Consider the following 19,295-nt stretch of genomic DNA (forward strand, 5'->3'; position numbering starts at 1 on the left):
CTACACAGCTGTTTCTGTTTCAGTTAATGATTGTGTTTAAACCTACATATTAAATTGATGATTATTAGCTCCTGTTTGGTAAAATTGGTTAATCACACACCTGACTATATGCCTACAAAATCCCTGACTATATGCCTACAAAAACATGAAAGCATTCTTACTTTACAGCATTTTTTCACACCTGCCTAAAACGTTTGCACAGTATTGTGTATATATATGTATATACATTAGTAATTTTGAGAGAGAGAGAGAGAGAGAGAGAGGAGGAAGAAAAACAATATAAAGCCTTTGAGGGGGTAAAACAAAACAGACAAAATAGTAACTAAAGATAACAATAAATGAAAACATTTTTAAAAAACTTTAAGTGTGGAGTGAGTGACTTGTGTAGACATTTGGACACAGACCAATAGAAAGATAGACAGGCGGATGAACAGACAAGCAGACAGATGGACAAGTGGGTAGATACGCAGGATTGTTGACTGGAGCCTTGTGGATATATGAATTTCTTACATAGAAGACACATGGAGGTTGAATTTATTTAGGGATCACATCTAACACCGTAAGATGTGTCAAGACTTGCAACAATTAAGCACCATCTTTTGCGTCTATGTGTTATGGCGGAAATAGTAAATATGCAATATGCAATTTAATGGCCTTTTATCACATTTATATTTATTTGTGGGTGATTATGCACTGTAGCCTACATTGCATTTCTGTATGAAAAGAGAGGACAAATAAAGATTTTTGGGCTGCGTGCCTCCAGTGAACAACTATTGCACTAAAGTGCTGCCTTTTTTCTCTCCTAACCCCTCTTTTTCATCTCTCCAAATAGAGACGTTATTTAGTGTCTTTGGTGTCTGTCCACAGGGAATGAATGAAAGGATACATCTGGCTGTTTCTTGGACATGGAGCAGTGAAACATGATTTACAGGCCCACAAGCTTTTTTTCTTCTGAGCTCAGCCATTTTCCAAGAATAACTAAGTAGTATACTATTGGAAAAAAGTGAATGCCTTTCCAGAGATAATCCCTTGTGAGATAAGCCTGTTTAAGGGGTTAGATATTTCGAAAATTGTTCAGGACCACTTATAATACAGAAATACGGACAATAGTAGTGTTCTATACAGTATGTATGACAAAAGAAAATATTTTTTATGATAATCATGTTGCCTGTTTGTTTATTAATGCTATAAGCTTCATTACTTGTGATTGTGATTTAAAAAAAACTATTAAAGGGAAAAAAGCCCAATTATTCAATGAAAATCCAGAGACATTTTGAGGTGCTTAAATCATGCTTTATTAAAACAGTAATTAATAAATTTCAAGGAGGCTGCATATATAGGTAATGCTACAGTTATAATTTCAATAAAACCAAAGTGCAGGGCATGCAATTTATGCAATTGATTCTTTAGCACAGCAGGTGTTGTCACTGTGGTTCACATACTTTATTGCTGCCCAGACTACTGACAAGTGAAATCCTAATCTAACACACAGACACACTCAAACACAATGCACCCAAGCAGTCCTCCCAGAACTGGCACTGTTTCTGCAAAGAAGTACTTGAATGACTTACAGAAGATAATGGCCAGGTGATGTTATAAAAAAAAAATCAAATTCAAGTAGTCCTTTGCCAGTAATAGTGCACATAAAATAAATAGTTGCCAAAGTACAGGCCGCTCGCACTTTGAGCATGTCAATAAAATAGTAGTATGACATAGTCAGTCTGAACACAAGACCTAATTGTGCAGCTTACATGAGGGTAAATGCAAACAGCACGCATGGTCTTATGCTCATGTAACAATTCATATGAGTATGGTAATATTAATGCACATACAAATGTACAGTGCATAACATTGTCTCTCAAATATAGTAAAACTTCAACAGGGAGCCTCTCTACCTGTTGAGGCAATCTTAAGACTTCAACTTATTGTTGAGGCACATAGTTTTGTTTCAGGTTTTTCAGGGTATTCGTTTCATGTGAAACTTTCTCCTGATAAACATTTAGTTTCATTTGTTTCAGTTAATATTGTCTCAAATAACAATGCATACATTTTCCATAACCGGTAAATTCGGCTATATACATTATGTACATGTCACAGAAAAATGGATCAAAAATCCTAAGTCAAAATTATCCAATATGGCACATTTTATAACAACTTTTAGACTTTTGTCTAGTTTGGCATAAATGAATGTCAAGTTTGGTATAAAAATAGTTCATATTTACAAGAACAGAACTCTGTCTCTATTATGTAGAGTATTTTAGCAAATAAAAATGCACTGAAGGAGGGAAAGGGGTAGAATATAATTATTTTTTTTTACATTAACCGAATGCTGATGTTAACCATTGCAGTGTCAGATCCCAGCTCATTGGACAGTTTGAGGGTATAGACTCCAGCATCATTTTCTTTCACATTGGTGATTATGAGGGTTGTGAGGTCCTCTGTGGTCTCAATGTGGAACCGATCACTTCCCCCTTCACCAGGCAGCTTCCTCCCTGAATGTGTCCACTCAATCTCTGGTTCTGGCTCCCCAGAGAAAGCACAGGCTACTGTAAGAACCTTTCCTTTCTCAATGCTGATGTCTTCTGGGAGAGCTTCAATTTTTGGTGGCGTACCTTTTGGAAGTAAAAACAATTATGATAGTAGTTAAACTAAACTGAATGTAGGATTGGTATTAAATAGTGCATTCATAAAAGTAATATGTGAAGATTGTTACAGGCTAAATTTACCTTGAATACGATGAGTAATGCCTCTCATAGAAGACCCCTCGATTTGTGAATGACTCGCCATTTCCATCATGCTACTGCTGCTGGAGCTCATGCTTAATAATGATTCAGATGTCATGGAAGACATACTAGCTGCAGACATGCTTGACATTTTTACTTCACTTGTACTGGAACTGCTGAAGGAAGCTTCTTGTACTGAGGAAGTCATGTGGGCTGCCATAGCAGAGAAACTTCCATGCATACTGGCAGTAGCTGCACTTTTCTCCATAAGTACCATTTTTGCAGATTCTTCCTGAACCATTTCCTTTTTTGCAGTTTGTTGGGAGGATGACTGCATCGCCAGTTTGTGGACAGCTGTCTTTGACTCCAGTGAAGTTTTAATCTTTTGAAAAATTATTTGATAGACTTGGCCAACAAATGAAAATGATGTTCTTGAAATCCCACCTTCTGCAATGATTTCACAGGAATATTCACCCTGGTCTTTCTCATTTAGTTCCTGGATAATGAGACTGCATGTGCCATCAGCAGCACTATGGAAAGAACGACAACTACTCTGTGTAAGTCTTCTTCCATCCTTGTACCATACGGCTTCTTTCACTCTGCTTTCAGCCACACAGAACATCTTCACTTTATCTTCACAGGCTTCCACCTTGAGTTGATGAACAATCTTTGGAGGCATATCCACTTTCTGAGAAGTGGGTGACTTGACTGGTGTTGGTGATTTAACCCGTTGGGGTGAGGTGACTGGCTCAGGAGACTTAATTTTCTTTGGAGATTTGATTCCCTCAGGTGACTTGACACGGGGTTCTGTGACCTCTGGAGATTTCAGTCTGGGCTCAGGAGATTTCATTCTGGGCTCTGGAGATTTTACTCTGGGCTCTGGAGATTTCACTCTGGGCTCTGGAGATTTCACTCTGGGCTCTGGAGATTTCACTCTGGGTTCAGGAGATTTAATCTCTGGCGATTTCACTCTGGGTTCAGGAGATTTAATCTCTGGAGATTTCAATTTGGGTTCTGGAGATTTAATCTCTGGAGATTTCACTTTTGGTTCTGGTGACTTAATCTCTGGAGATTTCAATTTGGGTTCTGGAGATTTAATCTCTGGAGATTTCACTGTTGGTTCTGGCAACTTAATCTCTGGAGATTTCACTCTTGGTTCGGGCGACTTTATCTCTGGAGATTTCACTTTTGGTTCTGGTGACTTAATCTCTGGAGATTTCACTTTTGGTTCTGGCGACTTAATCTCTGGAGATTTCACTGTTGGTTCTGATGACTTAATCTCTGGAGATTTCACTGTTGGTTCTGGCGCCTTCATCTCTGGAGATTTCACTGTTGGTTCTGGCGACTTCATCTCTGGAGATTTCACTTTTGGTTCTGGCGACTTCATCTCTGGAGACTTCACTTTTGGTTCAGGAGATTTAACATGAGATTCTGGTGACTTTGTAGCAGTAACCTCAGGAGATTTCACTCTTGGCTCTGGAGATTTTATGCTTGGTGTTGAAGCAATAACTTTCTCTTTTGTTGTTGCTTTACGGATAGATAAAAAGAACTGTGCCTCTTGTTTTCCCTCATGATTCTCTACTACCACTGTGTAGCTTCCTTCATCAGATGACTTAACAGAAGAAATTTCAAAAGTGGACTTGTACTGTGTGGTAGTTACAAAGTGCCGACGGGTAGAGACAACTTCTTTTCCTTCATGCATCCAAGAAACACTGGGGGCTGGCTCACCATCAATGTCACATGCAAACCTGGCAGACTCTCCTTCTGATACTGTAAGTGACTGTGGCTTTGTAAGTATTCTGGCCGCAAGACTGGTCTTCACTTTCTTATGCACAGTTACTTCCTCGACTGTGGCTTCTAAAGTTTCCATTTTCTTTTCAGATGATGCATATTTTTCATATACAGCAGTTTCATGTGTTTCAGTCAGCTCTGATTTAGTTTCTTGAACCACTAAGCGTGTTTCAGATGAAGAAGCTCTCTTGTAGGAAGACACATGGTAAAAATCAGTTTTTGTTATGTCAGGAACAAATGGTGTGGTAACCTCCTCATCTCTACGACGAGAGGAAAATGCGGAATACTCTCCTCGTGAAACATCCAAAGTAGCGTAGTCAGAAGCTTCTCCCTTAGAGTTTATGCAGAGAACGCGGTATGTGCCACTATCCTCTGCCTGGCAGTCAATAATTTGGAGGGTCAAAACTCCACTCATATTTGTAAAACGATATTTGCTGCTCTCTTGAATGTGCTCACCATTATGGAACCATGTGATTTCAGCATCTGGCTTGGCTTGGACATTGAGAGTGAATTTAGTATTTTGACCACATGGAACACGGTGAGAGCGCATTCGCACAGTTATGCGTGGGCAATGATCAAGACTAAAGGGCTGCTGAGACACAACCTCATACTTCCTTTCAGATTTCAGTGCAGCTTTTCTTGCCTCATACCTTGCCATGATATCAAATCTAGCAGATCTCTCAAATCTTGAGGATGACCTGGAGGATCTCTCTGTGGACACGGGACTAGGGGAACGTGGACGTGTTCTCTCAGGAGTTGGTGATCTCCTCTCCACAGCTTCATCCTCAACTTCTGAAGTACGGAATACTCGTGGTTTTCTTATTAGTTCAGAAACAGGGCGCATCAATTCAATATAGGTGGGAGATAGTGATCTCCTCCTTCTCAAGTAGTGTGAGATGGAGGAAGACGCAGCACGGCGTTGTTCAACTGTTTTAATTACTTCCTCAGACGATGAAACATGAACTTCTTCTCTTTTCTTCTCTTTTCTTGAGGCATGTGTTTCCGCAGCTTCATATGTCATCTGTATTGGTGATGGTTGGCGCAGAGTATCTAATTCAAAACAGATAGGGCAGTGTCGAGTAGGGGAAGCGGAGAAGCCAAGCTCAAGTTCTTCTTCAAGTTGAAGCTTTTCTTCTTCAGATCTCTTCATTGACAAGTAGTCCTCCACAGGAATGAGCAGATCTTCATCTGAGAGATCACCCAGGGACCTTCTTCGCACTCGATAAGAGGCTTCAGATTCAGAAGGTGTAAGATGCCGGGCTGGTCTTACTGTTTCTAGATCATCAAGTGAAATCTTTGGAATGCGCCATCTTGGCTTATACTGATCAGTGATTCTTGGAAGAGGCACAACATAAAACTGTTCCCACCTGGACAAACGAATGCGCTTTTGTCGCCTTTGTACAATCCTCTGCATATGCTCTGGCATTTCATATTGATCACGAAGTTTCTTGTACCATTTCATTTCAGACAGTGGCACAAAATGTTTGATCGTCATGTCTTCCCCAAGAGCATGTGCAGCATGGACAGATGGTTCTGGAATTTCATATGGCATCCGGATTCTCTTTTCTTCTACCATTATTTTCTTGACATGTTTTTCTTTTTCAATATCAAATTCACCTTGCACATTCTTTGTGCTCACCGCTGGCATGTACAGAACTGAAGCTTCTCTCAAAGCCTCTTGTGCCACAAGGTTAAGTGAAGTAACTTCTGTGGTTGAAAAGTGCTGAGCCAGTTTATATGTCTTGTCAATTTGTTTCTGGACATATCTTTCTTTCTCTTCCTGACTCTTATACTCTCTCTTTGCATAGCTGACACGCTCAACCTTGAGAGTAGCCTGACAACTTGCAGCTCCAGCTGAGTTGGTAGCAATGACTCTGTATGTACCAGAATCTTCGGGAAGAGTTTCTCTGACATGCAAGATATGGTAATCCACAGCTTCTTGAATAACTTCAACTTTCTGACTGAATACCAAAGGCTTTCCATCTTTCTCCCACTTCAGGGTAGGTGCTGGTGTTCCTGACACTCTCAGTTCAAAGCGGGCACTCTGGCCTTCATTGCATTCTGCATTTGCAAGTAGGCGCTTGAACATTGGCCTCAGTGTGTCTTCAGTGATGGGGTGAGGTATAACAGTGAGACGTGCCTTGCAACTGTCTTCTCCAAATTTGTTATGGGCTTCAACAGTATACTCTGCATCATCTTCTTTCTCAAGATTGTGAATGACAAGCTGATAAAGACCCTTATCACTTGTGAATGTATATTTACTGTCATTGTCCCCTGGGTTGATCCTTTGTCCAGATTTTAACCAACTTACGTTTGGTTCTGGATGGACTGTTATGGTAACACCAAAGCGTATATCTTCTCCAATATAAGCAGTCTGGTTGAATAGGGGTAAAGTAAATTCAGGTGGTCTCTGCAGTAGTCTTATTGATTCTACTCTGCGTTTCATCTTCTTCACTGTTCTGCCCATAAAGTACTCACGATATGATCGGACTTCTTCCACAAAGAGCTCTGCGTAAGCACTGTCTTCACCATATTCATTAACAACTTTGCATCTGTAGACACCATCATCTGAGCTGTTAATGTCTTTGACATATATGATAGCCACTCCACCTGTGAAGGTTATTTCATACTTGTCACTTGCTTGAAGTTGTCTGACTCCACAGTACCAAGTTACCTCTGTGCTGCTGTCATAGTTCTCAATGTTGCAGACAAATTTGACATGACCACCTTCTTCAGCAACACCATGCATGATTTGCCCAGCTTTTACACCATATGCAGATGGCCCAATCTTTACTTTTCCAATTGAGACACCTCGTTGGCTTCTATATGCACCACCATAAGCAATGCGAGCTGAAGAAATGACAACATTCCATTCTTTCTTCATCAAGGTCTGGTAGTATCTACGGTGTCTCAAGGTCTTTATGACTTTGGTGCTGAGATGTTCAGATTTCAACTTCAGCCAAGGATGTTCTAAGGCTTCAGAAGCTGTCATACGATGTTTGCGATCTTTAATTAGGAGTCGGTCCACAAAGTCCATAGCTTCAAGACTAATGTCCTTGAATGCTTCACAGTCAAAACTGTATTCAGCATTTGAAATTTTCTCAATCATTTTCTGGTTAGATTCAGCAGCGAATGGATTCAATCCACTGAGAAGCACATATGCTAATACACCAACTGACCACATGTCGGTAACAGTGCTGACCATGTCATGCTGATGGATTTCAGGTGCACAATATTCAGGTGCAGTGAACTGAATTCTTATATTATCTCCAGGTGTCAGGTATCTTGCTTGGCCCATCTCAATGATCTTGATGTTTGTGCTCTTTCTTGTAGTGTATACTATGTTGTCAGGCCTTATGTCAAAATGAGCAAAGCCCTTACTGTGCAAAAACTCCAGAGCATCACACACCTGTCTTACGTACCTCACAATTTCAAATTCTGTGAGCTCAAAGTTGGACGTTCCAAGACGTTCAAATATGTCTACACCTGAGATGAACTCATAGATCATGGCAAACTCTTCAAGACTCTCAAAGTATTGATGAAGTTGCAACAAGTTCTTGTGCCGACCCACATTGTATGCTGCAATTTCTCTATTCACCAGTTCCTGATCAGATCCTTTCACTTTAATGAATTTGGCCAAGAATGTCTTCTTGGAACTCTTTTCAATACAGCGGTGAACAATACCAAAATGTGAACGTGCAAGCTCTTCAGAAATTGTGTAATTAGCAGACAGATTCTTGATGCTTGAAAATGATACTTCCTCAGTTGAGATTTCTCTTGTTTCATCAACTTCTTCATCATAATTTCGGATTATGGATTTATCCTGCTTCATTGACACAATCTCTGTGGGTTTTGATGCTTCACTCTGTCCATGCTGATTTTCAGCAATAACACGGAACTGGTATTTTGTCTTGCCATACAGATTAATGACAGTGTATTGAGTTGCAAGGGTCTGGGCAACACGTATCCATCTATCAGAAGTGGTGGGACACTTTTCCACAATGTAGTTAGTAATTTCACTCCCACCATCATTAGCAGGAGCACTCCAGACAAGAGTGATGGAATCCCTTGATACATCACTGACTTTGATGTCTTTTGGTGGATCAGGTACATCTGCAACATCAAGTTCAATTGTCTGTTGGTCAGCACCAAATCTGTTTTTGGCATGAATTATATAGTAACCACCATCTTTCCTTTGAACTCCATGAGGGAAGACAAGTGATGTGAATGATCTTGTGATAATCACTTGATGGTATCCACTGTTGTCAATGATTTCTTGTCCTTTCTGCCATGTGATTACTGGTTCAGGCTTGCCACTGAAGGGAATCTTGATGCTAACCACTTCCCCACGAAGGGCATGCACAGCTCCCATCCCTTGCAGATGCGCTGGCAGGTGAATCTTGGCAGGAACTGGAAAATACAGAGAAAATATATGTTTACATTCCATGTCCATCAATGGGGGAAAATATAAGTAAGAGAATAAAAGAACGGACTTGCTATAAGGAGGTGCACTTTGAAATATTTGTGCCACTTGTAGTAGCAAAGACTATACTGTGCTGTGCACCAGCTGGACTTTAAAAAAAGCTGTTCTTAATTGTTAAGATGGTCATAGCTATGTCTGGCGCTGTGTTTAATATTTACAAAAAAAAAAAAAAACAGGTATAGTTACATCCAGCTGAGACCATGCGTGTTCACGTCAGCTTTGACCAGTCTGGCCATTCTCCTCTGACCTCGCTCGTTAACAAGACCTTTTTTTCCGGCAGAACTGCTGCTCACTGGATGTATTTAAATTTAAAATGCACCACTCTAAATAAACTCTACAGACTGTTGTGCATGAAAATCCCAGGATATCAGCAGTTCCTGAGATACTCAAACCACCCGGTCTGGCACCAATAATCATTCCATGGTAAAAGTCAAATTTTGTGTATGATTTTATGCATTGCAATGCTGCCAAATGCTTGGCTGATTACATAATCGCATGAATAAGTAGGTGTACAGGTGTTCCTAATAAAGTGCTCAGTGAGTGTATATATAAATATAAATGTGAAGGCGAGAATATATGTATATGAGAGGTCAAAAATTAATTATGGCCTACACAGCCCCTCATAATATCAAACATTTTGTGGTCAATATTCAAATTATTTTTACAATAATTATAATTTATGAAATAGTAAATGTGAAAACTGAAACACTTGTGTTTTTGAAATGCAACAATTATGTATCTTGAAGTTGCATATCAATAAACATGGAGGGCAGTAACTACTGCTTATATTGCCAACCAAGTTTCTGGTCCTGCCATTTTATATTCCAAGAAAATGAAAGGAATCAGTTTGCTTACACAAGTTTAATTTATTTTGCTTGAGGGCTTACCTTCAACATCCAGTGTGACAGTTGTTGAAATAGATCCTTCCTGGTTTGTAGCCCTGATTTGGTACACTGTAGCATCCTCCTCATCAGCAGCAGAGATGACAAGCTGGTAATAGCCACCTTTGAATTCCTGCACTCTAATTTTCTGTCCATCAGGAAGAATTTCTTTGCCACGCTTGTACCATTTGACTACAGGCTTGGGATTGCCAGTTACCTTGCATACAAAAGTAGCATTGCTCTTGTATTTTACACTCATATCTCTGAGTTCTTCCTTAAAGGCAGGAGGACGAATTGCTGCATCTGATTTTGGAATAATTGGTTCTGATATTTCACTCCATTCACTCTCTCCTGCTTGATTTTCACACTTGACACGGAATTCATATTCAAATCCTTCAATAAGGCCTGTCACTGAGAAAACCGGTTCAGGTATTTCATGAGTTGTTACTGCAATCCATTTGTTCTGTTTCTTTTCTCTCTTCTCAAGGTAATAATTTTTTATCTTAGCACCTCCATCACTTGTGGGTGGCTTCCATGACACAACACAGGAATCTTTTGTTACGCCAGTAACAACTGGTTTATGTGGAACTCCAGGCTTTTCTGTAAAAACACAAATGTACATTTCTACTGTCAAATTGAAAATGATGATTTCTCAAAAATGTTCATTAATGTGTCCCCATCAGGCCAGTGCCAGATTATTAATCTGCACTAATTAAATGTTGCATGAGGTTACAGAAATAGCTAAGTAAATTCATGTTTACCGATGATGGCATAGAACTTCAAATACAAAACAACAGCTATTCTTATTCCTCGTCTCAGGAATCAAACAACACAACAAGCATGTAAGTCTGATCTGTTTTACACACTGCAAAATTGCAACATGTAGCAAACAAATGTGTAGATTAAGCAGTAAATACTTTGAGCTCTCAGTAGCACACTGACATAGAGTTGGAGTAATGGAAATGTTCAATGTAAGTTAATTTCACTAGCTAGGGCACCAATATTCCGCCATAAATGTGTGCATGTCTGTATTAAATTAATGTGAAGAAACTTACCAAACGGACTCTTAATAATGACAACAGAAGGAATCTCCAGTGGCTCACTGATGCCATATTGATTTTGTGCAGAAACACGGAAGTAATATCCAGCACTTTCAATGAGATTTGGAACTCTACAAGAGGTACCAGAGATTGATGATGATACCAGATTATATTTCTCGCCTTCCTTTGCTTCACGCTTCTCCACTATATAGTTTGTTATCATTGATCCACCGTCATCTTTTGGTGATTTCCAGCTAATGATCACGGAGCTCTTCAATACAGTATCTACAACAATAGGTCCTTCGGGTATGGCAGGTTTATCTGAAAACAAAGTACAAATATCAACAAAATGACATTCATTTCCACAAATAACCACATTTTATTCAGGCTATTATTGTTTTGCCGAAGGTTTTACCTTGAATTTCAACATTAAGTACAGTGTCAACAGTGCCAAAAATGTTGCTTATTTGGACTTTATATTTTCCAGCGTTTGTCTTGCGCTGCACATTTCTTACGACAAGATGGGTGTAACTCTCAGTGTTTTCAATGATGACACCATCAGATGGTTTTAGTGGTTTTTTGCCATAGAACCACATGATCTGTGGTATCGGACGTCCTATATATACAACATGTAGACGTAGGCTTGTACCACATCCTGCGTAGTATTTTTCTTTCAATGGGAATCCTGGGTGGAATTGAGGGGCAGCCTGCAAGAAGAGCTTGCCACTGGTCTCTATTTCTCCAGCGGCGTTGATTGCTCTGCATGTGTAAAGACCTTCATCTTCCTGTTCATCTGTTGCCACAGTCAGTGAATGGTTGCGACCATCAGAACTCATCTTGTATTTACGGCTTTGAATCAGTTCCTTGCCAAATCTGTACCATTTGATCTCAGGAAGAGGTCTGCCAATTATCTGGCATTTCAGTGTGCCTGACTCTCCAAGTTTAGTGGTCACATCTTGCATTTCTTCCTTCAAACTTGGTGTTTCTCCAACTGTTAAAAGCACAAGACATGTGGTTGTGGTTGTTATGATAAAATATAATAAAATATATATTTGAAATAACATAGACACAATTATTTATGAAATGTACATGTACATACCACTCAATTTGGTTTTAATACCCATAGCTGTTCTACGTGGCCTGCTGAGTCCAGATTCATTTTCAGCAAACACTCTGAATTCATATTCAGTTGCCTCCATAAGACCACCCATGGTAAACTGACGATCTTTTGAACGCTCCTTGATGCATTTCTTCCAGGCACTTTCACCAGATTGTCTGTACTCAATCCAGTATCCCAAGATTTCCTTTCCACCATCACAGACTGGTCGATCCCAATGAATGGTGATGCAGTCTTTGGTGATAGAGATTATATCGATCTCACCTGGCTGGCTTGGTTTGTCTTAAAAAGAGAAAAAATAGTCAAATTGAATAGGCTTTCATTTAGAATAGGATGAAAGAAAGATTAATTTAAGATAAAAATTAAATGCATTGTTTTACAGGAAGCTGCAATTTACTTACCAAATGGATCCTTGCATACAACAGAATCAGATGCAGGTCCAGGCTCACTGTGACCAATGTCATTTTTGCAGATTATACGGAACTGATATTCTGCGTCAGGTATGAGTCCAGTTACAGTGTACATTGTAGTGGTTATATGCGTTTTGTTGTGACGTACCCACTTTTCAGTAGATACCTCTCTACGATCAACATAATAGCCAGTAACACGAGAGCCTCCATCATCTCTAGGTCTGGACCAAGACAGAGCAACGGAATTCTTTGTGACATCCATAATTTCTGGTGGATTGCTTGGAGGCTCTGGTGGACCTGTTGCAACAGAAGAAAGACATAGTTTATTGTGACCCATGATATATAGTTGAGATAATGATTAAATATGTATATTTAGTCAGTGAAAATATACTCACAGAGAGGTGTCTTTGGTGTGACAGTTTCATCTGATTTCAAAGATCTGCTGAAGCCAAATTGGTTTTCTGCTGTCACCTTAAAGTGGTACTCAACATTTTCCTTCAATCCTTTAACCACCAATGAAGTGTCAACAACTCTTGTACCCACAGTGTACCAGGCTGCCTTAGGAACCTCTCGCCTCTCAATCATGTATCCAAGAATGTCAGAGCCACCATCCTCTGAAGGAGCTCTCCAACTCACTCTTACAGAGCGAGCCTGGATGTCATCAAATTCAAGCGGACCTTCAGGTGGATCGGGCCGTCCAATGACTTTAACTTTAATGTATACAGCCTTCTTGCCACACTTGTTCTCAAGCAGAAGGTCGTAGGTACCAGTATCATCTCTGTGAGCTTCCTTGATCACAAGCTCTGTGAGATCATCACTAGTTGCAATCATGGCTCTATGAGAAACATCACGGCCATCTTTTGTCCATTTACAGATGGGAATTGGTTTTCCCTTGATTGGCACAGAGAGTTTAATGACTCCACCTTGTCTGACAATTAAGTCTTGCTGGTAAATTTCATCAAGCTCATAATCAGGATATCCTGAAAAAAAGAAGGTATATTCTATTAATGTATAACTTAATGGCAAGATATAATGCAATTTCTCAGTGATAAAATGGATTAATAACAACAAAAGTGGGTGGAATTGCAAAGAATGCCTTACCAAGCATTTCGATGACTTTTACTACTCCTGGGATTTCAGCAGGCTCACCAGGTCCCCCAGCATTGCATGCCATGACACGGAATCTGTATTCGGCTCCCTGGGGCATATGTGTCAGAATGTATTCACAAATCTTTGTTGGTGTTGTGTTGCATTTGGTCCACTCAACTTGATCAATTTTCTGCATCTCAATCAGGTAACCTATAATACGAGATCCACCCTCTTCCTCTGGGGGACTCCAAGCCAGTGACACTGATGTCCGTGTGGTATCTGTAACTCTTGGATTCAGTGGTACACCAGGGGGTTCTGTATAAAAAAGCATGTTTTGTGAGTGAAACAATAATTCAATGTAGGAAGCCTGTAGCCTAGTGGCTGAGGTACATGACTGGGACAGTTGGTGTTTCAAGCCCCAGTCTAGTCATGATAAGACCCACACTATTGGGCCCATGAGCAAACTAGTACTTGCAGGTCAGTTCTTAATATTATGACCCAGGTTTTACTGTAACAAGTACAATTTGACAGAACACACATATGCAGCAGTTACACAGTACCCAACCACACTGTGTAACAAGTTTTAGGAATACTTTTAAAGAGGAACTTAACATTTGCAATTCACAAGAAAGATACATACCAATGGGATCCATTGCCACTGCTGGTTTAGAGGACATGCTAGGTTTGCCATTGCCTCTTGAGTTGATTGCAGTTACTCTAAACTCATATTCCAGACCCTCAATCAAACCAGTTGATCGATATCTTGTCATCGTTACTGGATTCTTATTAATGCGCAGCCATCTATCAGATTTGACTTCCTTGCGCTCAATAATATATCCAGACACCTGGGAACCACCATCTTCTTCTGGTGGAGTCCATGTGAGCGTCATTCCTTCATGTGACATGTCGAACACATCAGGTCTGCCTGGTGCTCCAGGTGTGGCTGTAAAGAGATACAAAAATATAGTTATTCTTCCCACCATTTCCAAGACCCACGGGGTGAGCACTTGCGTTCCATTCATGACGACACATCCTGTCCATACTTTGTCTTGTGTTTGTGCTTTTGCAACCAGCTATGCGGGGAGTGGAACCACATTTGTGACGAGCAAACGTTATATGCCTGCATCTCGCGTTCAAATTACCAGTGGAATAGTGGAACCTGCTGTGGTGCTCAACTTGGGAAACCACTATTAAAATACAACAACGGTTACATGACCATAAGAATGCCTAACTTGCTCATAGGAATTTAAGAACAACCAGTGTCTAGGATTGACAACAGTGCCTGACTAATTTTGCAGTTTTGGCTTAGGATTTAGCCTTATTGGTAGTTGTGGTTTCAGTCATTGTTTTTCTTATATTGGTTCTTTCTGTTTTAAATGCATAAGAATGATGAAGTTGAATGTATATGGAGTGAAGGTATTTGTCAAATATACTATGTGTTGCCATCATCTTTTTAAATGTTGTAAATATGAGTGTGGACCTCTAACTGGGGTTCCCATTCAGGACGTGGGATTTATGTGTTATATTGGGTGTAAAATTATAATGGCATATGACTTTGGTTTAATTTACTTCTGTTTACTTCTGCTAGTGTGTATAATCAGTGATTTGGTGTGTCCGGAAAATGTGTCTGTGTAGTGACAAACTGAGTGTGCTCGTAGAAGTAAAATCCACTCCCACTTTGTGGTGAGGTGTTAATTCCTTTTTTTATCCTTTTTAGCAATTTATGATTAATTAAATAAAGTAATTTATGTTTTCCAGTTTGACATAACCATATCCAGCTTGACATAAAACAGTTTAGTTTGCGATAGAAAAACAAGGGATGAAAGACAAACACCATAAACTTCAAATTTGCTTGTAGGATCACTTACTCTTTGCACTCTTGCACTCCACAACTTCTGACTGCAAGAATAATCCAATGCCAAAGCGATTAGTTGCAGCAACGCGGAACACATATTCATTTCCCTCAGTCAACCTGGTAAACTTGAATGTGGGTCTCGTGACAGATTCTGACACCGGGAGCCATCCTGTGCGGTGAGCATCACGTTGCTCAACAACATAACCACTGATGTTAGCACCTCCATCCTTTTCTGGTGGACACCAGCTGACAGTGGCAGATGTTGCGTCAACTTCTTCAATTCTTAATGGCCCAATAGGAACACCAGGTTTATCTAATAAACAGGACATTTTGTACAGTTAGTGATTTACATTTCTGCACACACATTTTCTCAACGACATTTCTATAAATTATTATTTCTTACCAAGGATGATGACTTTAATGATTTCTGTTGCAGTTCCTGCGATGTTCTTCGCCTCAAGGGTATAGTTGCCTGTGTCATTAATTGTGGTTTCACGCACGGTTAGCTTGGTGTATTTTCCATTGGTCTCTACCTTGACCCGATCAAGTTGTTCTTTTATCACAACACCACCAAAGTACCAAGTACAAACTGGATGAGGTTTTCCAATGAATGGAATTTGGAGTTCAATTGGTCTACCAGCCGGTATACTGACTGTCTTCTGTGGTATACCAGCCAGATCAATCTGAGGCAGAACTGTGAAATATAATACAATTATGAATATAATGAATATATATATATTCTGAATATAATTATGAATGATACATATTCCACATTCCTCATTTGAACAATTCTTATTATACAATTATATACATACCTCTTAGATCTTGAATAGTTACAGGTGACACAATATCTCTGGCTTCACTTACTCCCCTGCTGTTCTCTGCTTTAATTCTGAAGAGATATTCCTCTGACTCATTCAGAGAAACAATAGTATGTTCAAACACAGTTGATTTCAAAGTGGCTGCTGTCATCCACCTGTCTGTTCCAAATTTACAGGCTTCAATGATGTAGCCAGTAAGTCTGCTTCCACCATCATGAAGTGGTTTCGCCCATCTCAGTGTTACTGTTGATTTGGTTGTATCAACAACTTCCAAATTTTCGGGAATCATAGGAATTTCACAAACCAGCAGCGCATCACTTGTTTCATTAGGCTCACCAACACCATAAATGTTTTCTGGCAAGACCCTGAAGAAGTACAGAGCCCCTTCTTCTAGACCAGTGATTCTGTACAATGTCTTATTGCATTTAGATGTCACTCTTTTGTAGGATTTCATGGCTGCTTCACGTTGTTCAATGATGTAATTGTTTACAGGTGCTCCTCCATCGATGCTAGGGACATCCCACGTAATTACAACAGATTCCTTCGTATAATCCTTAATCTTTATTGCACCAGGGGGCCCAGGAGTATCTAAAATCATGAAATTTAAATCAAAATTACATGAAATTATTATAGAAGACATGTAATTACAGAAGTAAACAATAATGTTTGCATGAATGCATCAGCTGTCCCCTACCATAAATCTTGACAATAATTGTGGCAGACTTCTTTCCAGATGGATTCTCTGCCTCAATTGTGTATTTTCCTGCGTCATAGCGGTGCACTTTTTCAATTGTCAGAGTAGAGTAGCCTTCAGCTACATCAATATATCCACGGCTCTGTAGATCTACACCAGGTTTGCTCCAGGTTACAAGTGGAATAGGTCTTCCGGTTACAGAAACAAAGAGACGAAGAGTACCACCAGCTCTCAAGCACACAGTCTTCTTCAGGTCATCAGCAAGCTCAAGATCAGGTATATCTGGTTGGAAACAAAAAATATTTTTACTTTGTCTTTTTTAACAGCAATACAAAATAATCTAGGGTACATATTCCTGTTACTGTTAACTGGTGAGGAGGCTTTATGTTTGCTTACATGGATGTATATATATTTTTTTTTTTCAGCATATCATCATACATCCTGTATTAATCTATTGCTATTTGCATTGATGGCGTATTTTGCATCCTACAACATGTCATTAAAATTGCTCTTGAAGAATAAAAATCTTGTGTTACAGCATACCCATATGGCCTAATTAAGTAGCATTGTGCAGGTAAGTTCCATGTAAATATATCTTCATACATGCAAAGTGTCATGATCATAGGTCAGTATTTTAGGGAAGTGTAGTGGTGCGTGGGCTAAGTTATCACATGGATAAGCCACTGTTCACTTCTTCAAAACAAGAGGCAATACCTAAAAAAAATTTTGATTGCCATTTTGTGTGACTTTGTGTTCTGTGTTCAAATTCCTGTTAACATGTGGTCAAAATCACACTACTCTGAGGTGAGGATAGTTATTCATTAAAAACAATGGCACTTCACATTTAATGTAATAAAATAATTTTTTAGGGACGAATGTTCAAAATGTAATATAATATAAATCTGTACTGATCTGTAATAGATGAGAGAATAAAGTGTCTTAGCAGCAGTCCTATGTCAAGCTGACCTTGAGATATAACCCCTACATGTCAGTTTGGGGAAAGAAGTCTCAATGACTTTGGGACAGTGTAAATCCCACTATAAATTGACACCTTGAACAGGCTCTAAAATCATTGTGATATTGTATAATGAGCAACTAGTTCTCGTAATAGTATAAATGTTATTGTAGTTGGATTATTATATATACATATAGTGTAGAGCATCTGTAATATCCCTGGACTACAAAAGGCTTCATAAAATCATGGTTTAAAACACTATCCTAATCAAACCCATTTAAATCCATAGGGACTACACAAATATAACGATTTCATACAATAGTTCAATGAAACAATCACATCTCCAGAAATATTTACTCAATCTGACCAAGTAATATAAATCTGACCCAGTTCATAAATATTGACAGACAAAGTTCATAATGAGAAAATGAGTCATCGTAGCAGGTTGGATGGTAAATGGTAGAGTGATTTAAAAAACTAAAAGTTACTTTCAAATATATATTCAAAAATGCAAATATCATGTAACTGCTAACTGTTTATTTTAAAACACAAATAATTATTTCTCTCTTTCTCTGTATCTCACTCATTTTAAAACACCATTCATTTTAAATTAACAACAGATGCGAAGATCAATGACATATTTTTCATGCATAGGGAGGCATAGCTGTTGAAATTAGCTTGTATGTCACAGAACCTTTAGTGTAAAAAAAAACAACTCACCAATTCTTTCCACTGGTTCCATTTCTGCGCAGGGCTCACTGAATTCACCCATGCCATTGGTATTAACTGCAGCTACTCTGAAGCAATACTTCTTGTGGCTTGCCAGGCCAATTGCAACAAACTCTGTGGTCTTCAAGTGCTTTTGATGGGCCCGGAACCATTGCTCAGTTCCCTCCTCTAGCATCTCAACAACATATCCATTCACATCAGCTCCACCATCATACATTGGTCTTGTCCATGCCAGGCTAATGCTGTGCTTGGTAGTGTCTGTCACACGGGGAACTGAGGGGGGAGCAGGAGTATCTGGAACAGAGAATGGCAGAAGTTGAAGGAAATTCCAATGCATGTGTTATGATGCAAAATTACAGTAGGCTTCAAATGACTCACATGTTGGATCTCTACAGAAGGCATATTGAGATGCTTCACTTGGTTCACTGTTGCCAGCTGCATTTGTAGCTGTAACACGGAACTGGTAATCACTGCCTTCCAGAAGACCAGTGATCTTAAGTCTTGTGTCATATATGGTGTAATCTTTGTTCACTCTTGTCCATCGGACACTCTTCTTTTCACGTTTATCTACAAGGTAATTTTTTATTTCACTTCCACCATCAATTTCAGGCTTCAGCCATTCAATAATGGCATGTTCCTTCCCTACAGCAATGATTTCTGGTGCACCAGGGGGTGATGGGATTGCTGTAACAGAACAAGAACAACAA

General features: G+C 39.4%; 1 protein-coding gene across 7 annotated transcripts in view; it reads right to left on the reverse strand.

The window, feature by feature from the left end:
* Window positions 1-1,271: 1,271 nt before the first annotated feature.
* Window positions 1,272-19,295, reverse strand: part of LOC133123817 (titin-like) — a 208,738-nt gene continuing 190,714 nt past the window's right edge. For all 7 annotated transcript variants that reach the window (XM_061234427.1, XM_061234424.1, XM_061234426.1 and 4 more), the window contains 16 exons: window positions 18,967-19,272; window positions 18,580-18,882; window positions 16,905-17,186; window positions 16,205-16,798; window positions 15,793-16,083; window positions 15,403-15,702; window positions 14,175-14,477; window positions 13,547-13,849; window positions 12,841-13,425; window positions 12,437-12,742; window positions 12,018-12,317; window positions 11,334-11,909; window positions 10,934-11,239; window positions 9,885-10,478; window positions 2,727-8,924; window positions 1,272-2,612 (listed from right to left, as the gene is read on the reverse strand). In XM_061234427.1, the coding sequence (XP_061090411.1) occupies window positions 2,314-2,612; window positions 2,727-8,924; window positions 9,885-10,478; window positions 10,934-11,239; window positions 11,334-11,909; window positions 12,018-12,317; window positions 12,437-12,742; window positions 12,841-13,425; window positions 13,547-13,849; window positions 14,175-14,477; window positions 15,403-15,702; window positions 15,793-16,083; window positions 16,205-16,798; window positions 16,905-17,186; window positions 18,580-18,882; window positions 18,967-19,272 (11,846 nt within the window). In that variant the 3' untranslated portion in view covers window positions 1,272-2,313. The remainder of the gene's footprint in view (window positions 2,613-2,726; window positions 8,925-9,884; window positions 10,479-10,933; window positions 11,240-11,333; window positions 11,910-12,017; window positions 12,318-12,436; window positions 12,743-12,840; window positions 13,426-13,546; window positions 13,850-14,174; window positions 14,478-15,402; window positions 15,703-15,792; window positions 16,084-16,204; window positions 16,799-16,904; window positions 17,187-18,579; window positions 18,883-18,966; window positions 19,273-19,295) is intronic.

This window comes from Conger conger, chromosome 3, assembly GCF_963514075.1.
Source record: "Conger conger chromosome 3, fConCon1.1, whole genome shotgun sequence".
Classification (NCBI taxonomy): Eukaryota; Metazoa; Chordata; class Actinopteri; order Anguilliformes; family Congridae; genus Conger; species Conger conger.